Raw genomic sequence first — 9516 nt, forward strand, 5'->3', positions numbered from 1 at the left:
ATAGAGTGGTCTAGACCTACTCTATCTGTAAATTATAGAATGTGGACTAGACCTGCTCTATTGGTAAAGTATAGAGTGGTCTAGACCTACTCTATCTGTAAATTATAGAGTGGGGTAGACCTACTCTATCTGTAAATTATAGAGTGGGGTAGACCTACTCTATCTGTAAATTATAGAGTGGGGTAGACCTACTCTATCTGTAAATTATAGAGTGGGGTAGACCTACTCTATCTGTAAATTATAGACTGTGGTCTAGACCTACTAGATCTGTAAAGTGTCTCAATATAACTCTTGTTATGAGTTTAAACTATAAATAAAATTGAATTAAAAAATTGAATGTATGAAAGATGTAATTGACATTTCTCAGTGTTGCTTACAACTGAGGGTAAAGGGGTGTTTGTGATGCAGTTTGTCATGAAGTTAATGCTGGATAAATGCTCACTTGCTGTTAGAGACAAAAGGACGTTAATAGAAGGTGACATGAAATGGGAAAGTCTCTGCATGGTAATTAATCCAAAGCTCCAAACACACATTATTAAAATATAAATGCAGCCAAGTGATGATGGACATATTTATTTTGTAGCTTTTTTTTTCATATTAGATCTTCTGTAGCTAAATAAATAGTATCTAAATGTATCTGTTAATTTAGCTGGAGTGTAATTATCTTATTTAAACTACACACACACTGCATGTGTAGCTTAATGAGATGGATACAGACAACATTCCTGTCATTCTCTCTGGCAACTATCAAACCAACCTGTCACTTTTTCTTAACATTGAAACATGGGACAAATGTACAAATACAAGTCCAACGAGTAGCAATGCCATAACGTTTGTACTTTAGCAATTTTGTAATTATGTGTGGAAGTATATTTAATTTGCATTTCCTGTTGTGTGACCTGATCAATAGGGGCGGCTGAGGCTCAGTGGTAGAGCGGTGGTCTGCCAATCGGAAGGTTGGGGGTTCAATACCTGGCCCTGCAGTCCCATGTCGAAGTGTCCTTGGGCAAGACACTGAACCCCGAATTGGAGTGTGAATGTGTGTGAGTGTTTATCTGATGAGCAGGTGGCACCTTGTACGGCAGCTTCGGCCACAGTGTATGAATGTGTGTGAATGGTGAATGTTTCCTGTATGATTTAAAAGCGCTTTGAGTAGTCGTTAAGACTAGAAAAGCACTATATAAATACAGCACATTTACATTCACTACAGGCCCAGCCACATAACTGTGGGGGAGCGGTGGTAGACAATATAGCGCTACTCAAAAGCTCTGTAACATAGTACAGGAACCATTTACACACTGTGGCCGAGGCTGCTCATCCGATAAACACTTACACACATTTACACTCCAATGGGGCAGCATTGGGGGCAACTCGGGGTTCAGTGTCTTGCTTCAACATGGAACTGCAAGACTAGGATCAAACCCCGACCTTCTGATTGGAAGGCAACCGCTCTACCACTGACGTCCAGATAGGACATCCTGTTCTAACAGGAAAACTAACTGTTGGTGCCATAGAGCCAATCATATCTGAGATATGATCTGAAATATGAAGGGCTACTGGCTGTCAGCCCCCTAGCCCATCAAATCTGTGCCATCTATTAAACACACTAACACTCTGAGCATGACTATAAATAATTTCCGTGTCAGGCCGTAGTCTACCCCAAACATGGGAGAATGCGGCAAGGCAGTGGCAGAATGTGAAATAAAACCCTACCACAAATTATATTTGGTAGTAGTGTGTATGAACTGCCGCTGTCCTTACAAAGTACATACTGTTTGGGCTACTACTTCTCCTGAGAATTGCACCTTGATCTTTGACCCTGTTGCTCATATGCTGTGTGAAAGCATTGTGGGTCAGAATAGCCAAGAAAGCATGCTGGCTTGCATACTGCAAAATCTGACCAGATGCAGTAGGACATCCTGTTTTTTTAGCATTCTGCATTTCACATATGCATTAAGACATAGCCCACTGCATTTGTTTCTGGCATACTAGTAGGTTATCATAGCAGCCTATGGGTTCTGTAAGGGTATGTCTATGTCCATACTTCCTGCAATGTCTCCAGGCGACAACAATGTCTTAAATGTTTATGCTGGGAAGCTTGTAATTACATTTTCAACAGTGTGCATGTTTCATGACTTTTCACCAGTATTTTGTTAGAATTTAAAAATAATTTCCATTGCATTACAAGTCAAACTGTACAGGCACTTTTTACAGCAAGGTCTGCTGAATTTACAAATGTTTTAAGTTACCAATGGTTTGACATGAGCAAAAGAAAAAGACTACTTAGAATGCTAGTACGTAGTCTGTTTTTGAAGGAGGATATTCAGAAAAAGTAGGCTTCACCACTCACGGTTGTATTCGTAGGGACTCGGCCCGGTCCAAGTAGTTTTTGGGAACGATCCCGGTGTCCAGGACGCATCCGTTCTTGTCGATTTTCCGTGCGGTCCACCAGTCTCCGCTGCGGCTGATGACACTGAACAGATCCCCCTCATTGAACGACAGCTCATCCTCGTGCCGGGATTGAAAGGACCAGAGCGCCGTGTACATGGAGCCGCTCTCCAGACTGGCTGGCGGCGAACTGGCTGGCCTCTTCTCCCCGCCGCCGGGCCGGCTGCTGGCTTCTTCTCCGTCTCTTTCTCCTTCTGGAGGCTTTGGACCGTAAATCCTCTGCCATAGTGCGTCCAGACATGGGCAAGCTTTTCGCAGACACTCACCCATAGATGTGCATGAAGGACCCCCCCTCAGCCACCGTGCCCCTGTGTTCTTCCGAGCGCAGCCGGCTACACCTGTCGGACAGGGGGAGAAGATGCAGCGCCAGGAATCCTAGGAATGCCTTTGCAGCGAAGCTTCTGGGTAGTGCTGTTGAGAGTGAGATTATTACTCAAAGGACTGTCACAAACTTCCTGATTCCAGGCAGTGAGAGAGTCACGCCTGCTAACTGGCAGGCGCGACATAAATCTCAGATATGCTGCTCTTGATAAATACCAGGTGATTATTGAAATACTTTATTGATCATTCACTTTACAAGCTACCCAATAAAGTCATTTAAAGGAGAACCACGTTTACCAGATGCAGCACTAAAGTGATGAACACAACAATGCATTGATAATACTAATGCAATAATTTAGTACATATTCTAAAATGGGCCATTCTGTATAACAAGTAGCCTACTTTAAATTTTGGTACTTAATTGTGATGCTAATATTTTTACCTAAAAATTTAAATGCAGGAGTTTTACTTGTAAGAGTACTTCTACACTGTACCATTGCTAGGCTTTAGTACTTTATAGTACTTCTTTAGCCACACTAGGAAGGATGGATACAATCTATATTCATGTTGATAATTAATTTATTAATAATTAATAATAGGAGTTCTCATTTTCTAATAACTCTGCAGCAGGGCTGCCAACTCTCACGCATTGGCCGTGAGACACAGCATTGACAGGGTTCACACGCGCACACGCCACACCCCCGATTTCTCACGCTGAAGTGTCAACCGGTCGGTCAAATTTATGAAAATGAGTTTATCTATGTTTTTACCGTTGAGCCACTTGTGATCGACTAGTTGTGCTTTCGAGGACTGTGAGGGGCTTCAAGAGCGCTCCTGTCTGTGGAATTTTCAAATTGTCGCAAAATGAGAACATTTTCACGAGCCATCCCAGGTGCATTTCCCGGCTCAGGTATGTGCTCTGAGTATTACAGACCCGCCGGCGCTTCAGGTATGAGCTGAGCTAGTTACAGACCGTCCGTCGCTTCGTGTCCACTCTCTCTGTAAAGATGGAGGTGAGCAGCGCGGCTGGTAGTGGAGCAACTTCAGTTCATTGTAGTGGACTCGCTCTGCTGGGGGCAGTGACGCGTTGCATCCATGCGTAGACCTCCGATAAAGAGCAGCGTACGGACACCTCTAAACTCTGTCAGAGACCAGAGACCCAAATGGGCCTCTGCGTCTGTCAGACGGTCTGAATGAGATCCACCATATCAGCGGAGGAATGACATGCACAGCAGACTATATTACAACTCTCCACATCTCGGACAACAGAGATGGGAGGAGTTATGTGCACAAAGTTGTAAATATGAGCAGAAATCTGGTGAAACACACCTGAGCTATACTAGCCTATATATATATAATATATATATATATATATATATATATATATATATATATAATATATATATATATATATATATATATATACACGATACTGCAACGTTGGGCCACTATTGTGCATCTCTAACCTCTGTGCATCTCTAAATGTAACTGTAAATAATTAATTTGATGTTTTTTAAAATGAACAAATAGTCTTTATTTTCACAAAAAAGTAAAAACAGTAAGTGGGGCACAGAGGATGAGGGCCAAACATTACTGAGCCTTGGCACAAAGGTTAAAGGATTAGAATTTATGTAACTTAGTGGTTCTCATTCTTTAGAATTTCAGTGGTCTAAGTTGATCCCTCAACATTAATTTAACTTTGGGTCCCTGGTCCCTACACCAGGGACCCCTGGACCTGTTCACCACAGACCCAAATCTTCTCAGCTGTGTGACATATGCTACTGTCTCTTCATGTGGTTCATTATGTTTGGCACATTGTGTGGGTCAGTCTTATATTAAAGAAGTTAATAATGTAAAGCTGAATGCCCTAAAACCTGTTGATACAACAACACAAAGGCTCCTAACCCTACATTTTTGCACATATCATGTAAGACTTGTTTCTCCATTTTTTTTGCAAAAAAACTCTCCAGAAAGTGCCATTTAATGGTTTATTTTTCAAATTTTTTTCCTACCCCAATACCCCCCTAGGGAGTCCCCCATCCACCCACATATACCAAATCCCAATTTAAACCCTAAAGGATAAAGACCAAAAGAAATTGCTTTGTACGCGGCAAAATATGGGTTGGCCCCCCCCAAATCTCACTCCAAGGTTTTTGGAAAAGTTGGCAGCCCTGCTGCAGTAGGCAGGTATGTCAATAAGTAGCCTAATTAAAGAGTTGTAATCATTACAGCTGCAGCCCTTTCAAACCAGTCAATGGGATTTTTCAAAACGTGGCCACCCAAGATGTGTTCCTATTAGGGGCTTTTAACTGATTAATAAATAATTAGTAAATAATAATGCAACTCTCAGCTAACATATGGTCCAGCAGTCAGATTTGTCGCAAATAACATAAGACAAAAGTTGTCTTCAAATTGTCTGAGCACACCTTTTGTATGGAGCCACAGTTGCTCAGTGATGCAGAAATCCCAATTGAAAGAGAGGCATTACTGGAATAATTTCACCTGTTGTGCGTCTGTAGTTTAATAATAGGTGTTTATGTATAGGCCTACCTGTGTGTCATCACTGGAATCATATATTTGTGGAATGTGAAGCCACCAGCCCACAGATACTGTACACTATCTCTTCACAGCAGCTTCTCCCAGTAAGGAAGTTCCTTTCAGAATCAGAAATACTTCATTGAATTACTTTATTTTATACTTTCTGAGTGAATTCAGACAAGATCTCTTAAGACAGACAACAGCCACCCAGCCTATGCCTGAAACAGATCATTTAACTCCTGACCTGAATGTGTCTTATTGGCGGCTGGGTGACAACAATGCCAGTAAAACCTGAGCGTAACAAAAAAACAAACTAAGATATTCTTGGAAAACACATTACATCGCCAACTGAGCGGGATGAAAACCACATCATGTGATTTTTGAGGTTGAAGGTTCACTTCCATCTCAATTCTTAGCACAAGGTCCACTTACTGGAAACAACCTTCATCACTCTTCTGTTTGGAGGATTTACATTTTTTTCTAAGATTGTGAAACGGCCACCTATAAAATGTAATACTTATAAAATACAGTGGTTTTTAAAAGTGAGACAAGCATCTATCTTATATGGAACAGATCAGGTGTTATACTGTACTAATTAAGATAATAATAATAATAATAATAATATCAATAATAATAATAATAATAACTTTGACTTATATAGTGCCTTTCACAAACCCAAGGACGCTTAACAACGGGTGGTGGGGGGGGGGGTGGGAGGGAGGGGTTAAGAGGTGAAAGATGTGAGGCCAGGAGAGATTAAATTCCATAAACCTCAGTGAAGAGGTATGTTTTAAGCTGGGTTTTACAGGTTTAATAGAGGAGCAGAGCGAATAGCAGAGGAGCTTGTTCCAAGCGATGGTGCACTGACACAGAAGGCTCTGTCACCAAATGTCCGGAGCCTGGAATTAGGGACAGCAAGCAGGTCCTTTTCAGAGGACCGCAGGACCGTGACCGAGTGTATGGGTGGAGCAGTTCTGTTAGGTACTGAGATGCAAGTCCATGGAGAGATTTGTATGTCAGTAGGAGAATTTTATATTTGATCCGGGACTTAATTGGCAGCCAGTGGAGCTTTTTCAGGATGGGAGGATACCGTTGACCTTTTTTTAAGCCATCTTTATTTCAAAAAATACAAAACAGAACACCAACAACACATAAAAGTAAAGATACAAACACAAACAAACATACAATACAATACAATTTGCCAGGGGAAGCTTAAAGGTCACTAGAGAGATAAGGAGGACCAAATACTGACAGTTAGCTGCCTCTGTTAGGGAGCCCGAAATCAGATTATGTTAATGCAAACCTCATGGGAAAAAAGAATAAAATTAGGTTTTTTAGAACTGAATTTACATTGTGGATATGAAATTTGGCCAAAAGGATTAGTAAATTTATAAAAAAACATCTTTTCTTTACTATGAGTTCTATAAAAACAAAATACAACATTTTCCCATAATAGGGCAAAGTCTTTATAGATAAGTCAATGAAAATCTGCTGAAGTGTTGCCAAAATCTTCTGGAGTATGAACCATACCAAAAAAGGTGTACAACAGTTTCTGGGGGATTCACAGAAAGAACAGTTTGCACAATAGGCTCGTCGAGATGAACTGCGCCTCGCCTGTAAAGTGGACGAGAGCAGGCGGCAGCAGCGGGGGCGGTGACAAAAAGCTGCGGTAAAGTCGGACAGTTTCAGCCGATCCAGCTCCTTCAGGCTGGAACAGAAGTGATGAAAACACTGTGGTGCGATTCCGATTTAACAAAATAATCAGACCCACACATCAGTGGTACAACAGTCTCCAGTTGTTTTAATTATGACAGAGTAGCTGGCAAAGTGCTCTACATGAGATCTGTTGCTGATTTTAATGAACAACAGACTGGAGATGATCCGTGATCTGAAAGGATTATCTCTTTGACTCTAAACTTAACATTCAGCCTCACAACATGGTGTATGACAGAATAAGTCTTTAAATGACAAATAGCAATTAAAATCCCTCGATTCAAAAACAGTAAAAAGTTTATATAAAACGTCATCATGTTGTAAAACAATCAGGTGTTAAATCAGCTGAAAAGCCGGCGTTTCCCAGCATGCTCTGGGTCCGCCTGGCTCTTACAGTCGGTGAAAACAACTGCGCCGCGCGTCTCAGAACTGCGGCCGCCTTGCTCTCGTGAGATTTCGTTGCCCACGTGGCATGAAGTCAGAGCAAGTCGGGATCAAGTCGGACACAAATCTAACCGGCATGCAAGGGCGCCGATCGCCGGTGATCGATTCTGCGCAGACCTGGCTCATCCGAACGAGCTTGTTTCTTTTAAATTGGTTAGATTTGTGTGATGATCCCGACTTGCTCTGACGTCATGACAAGTGGGCAACGGAAATCTCACGAGAGCAAGGCGGCCGCAGTTCTGAGACGCAGGCGGCCCAGTTGCTTTCAGTAGGCTCGTTCGAGATGAACTGCGCCTCGCTGTAAAGTGGACGAGACAGGCGGTAGCAGCGGGGGGCGTGACAAAAAGCTGCGGTAAAGTCGGACAGTTTCCAGCGATTCCAGCCGCCTTCAGGCTGGACAGGAAGTGATGAAAACACTGTGGTGCGATTCCGATTTAATAAAAATTAATCAGACCCTCATACAGCGGTACACAGTCTCAGTTGTTTTAGTTATGACAGAGTAGCTGGCAAAGTGCTCTACATGAGATCTGTTGCTGATTTTTAGAACAACAGACTGAGATGATCCGTGATCTGAACGGATTTAGTCTCTTTGACTTCTAAACTTAACTATCAGTCACACAACATGTGTTCTGGACAGAATAAGTCTTTAAATCAGACAAATAGCAATTAAAATCGCTCCGATTCAAAAACAATAAAAAGTTTATATAAAACGTCATCATGTTGTAAACCAATCAGGTGTTAAATCGCTGAGAAGCCGGCGTTTCCCAGCATGCTCTAGGTCGCTGGGTCCGCCTGGCTCTTGCAGTCGGTGAAAAGCAACTGCGCGCCTGCGTCTCAGAACTGCGGCCGCTTGCTCTCGTGAGATTTCCGTTGCCCACGTGTGCATGACGTCAGAGCAAGTCGGATCAAGTCGGACACAAATCTAACCGGCATGCAACGGGCGCCGATGCGGTGATCGATTCTGCGCAGACCTGGCTCATCTCGAACGAGCCTACGACGACAAGAGCCAGGGGACCCAGAGCCTGGGGAAACGCCGGCTTTTCAGCTGATTTAACACCTGATTGGTTTACAACATGATGACGTTTTATATAAACTTTTACTGTTTTTGAATCGGAAGGATTTTAATTGCTATTTGTCTGATTTAAGACTATTCTGTAAATAACACATGTTGTGAGGCTGATAGTTAAGTTTAGAAGTCAAAGAGATAAATCCGTTAGATCACGGATCATCTCCAGTTGTGTTCATTAAAATCAGCAACAGGTCGCATGTAGAGCATTTGCCAGCTACTCTGTCATAATTAAAACAACTGGAGACTGTGTACAGCTGATGTGTGGTCTGATTATATTTTATAATCGGATCGCACCACAGTGTTTCATCACTTCTGTCCAGCCTGAAGGCGGCTGGAATCGGTGGAAACTGTCCGACTTTACCGAGCTTTTGTCACCGCCCCCCGCTGCTACAGCATGCGCTCGTCCACTTTACAGGCGAGGCGCAGTTCATCTCGAACGAGCCTAAACCTACATATACTGTTCTGCGCAGCCAGGCTTGTGTCTCTAGGCTCGTTCGAGATGAGCCAGGTCTGCGCAGAATCGATCACCGGCGATCGGCGCCCGTTGCATGCCGGTTAGATTTGTGTCCGACTTGATCCCGACTTGCTCTGATGTCAGGCACACGTGGGCAACGGAAATCTCACGAGAGCAAGGCGGCCGCAGTTCTGAGACGCAGGCGGCGCAGTTGCCTTTCAACGACTCCAAGAGCCAGGCGGACCCAGAGCATGCTGGGAAAAACGCCGGCTTCTCAGCTGACTTAACACCTGGTTGGTTTACAAGATGATGACGTTTATATAAACTTTTTATTGTTTTTGAATTGGAGGGATTTTAATTACTATTTGTCTGATTTAAAGACTTATTCTGTGCAGAACACATGTTGTGTGGCTGATAGTTACATTTAGAAGTCAGAGAGACTAAATCTGATCAGATCACGGATCATCCACAGTGTGTTGTTAATTAACAGATTGCATGTAGAGTACTTTGACAGCTACTCTGTCATAAT

General features: G+C 42.7%; 1 protein-coding gene and 1 long non-coding RNA gene across 2 annotated transcripts in view; one reads left to right on the top strand and one right to left on the bottom strand.

The window, feature by feature from the left end:
- The window catches only part of LOC116670091 (protein-tyrosine kinase 6), a 20251-nt gene extending 17356 nt beyond the window's left edge, over positions 1–2895 (bottom strand). The window contains exon 1 of the mRNA XM_032500399.1: positions 2351–2895. Coding sequence (XP_032356290.1) covers positions 2351–2718 — 368 coding nt within the window. The 5' untranslated portion in view covers positions 2719–2895. The remainder of the gene's footprint in view (positions 1–2350) is intronic.
- Positions 2896–9352: 6457 nt separating this feature from the next.
- The window catches only part of LOC116670092 (uncharacterized), an 8533-nt gene continuing 8369 nt past the window's right edge, over positions 9353–9516 (top strand). Inside the window, exon 1 of the long non-coding RNA XR_004326942.1 lies at positions 9353–9392. This is a non-coding gene — a long non-coding RNA (uncharacterized LOC116670092). The remainder of the gene's footprint in view (positions 9393–9516) is intronic.

This window comes from Etheostoma spectabile, chromosome 20 (assembly GCF_008692095.1).
Source record: "Etheostoma spectabile isolate EspeVRDwgs_2016 chromosome 20, UIUC_Espe_1.0, whole genome shotgun sequence".
Lineage (NCBI taxonomy): Eukaryota > Metazoa > Chordata > Actinopteri > Perciformes > Percidae > Etheostoma > Etheostoma spectabile.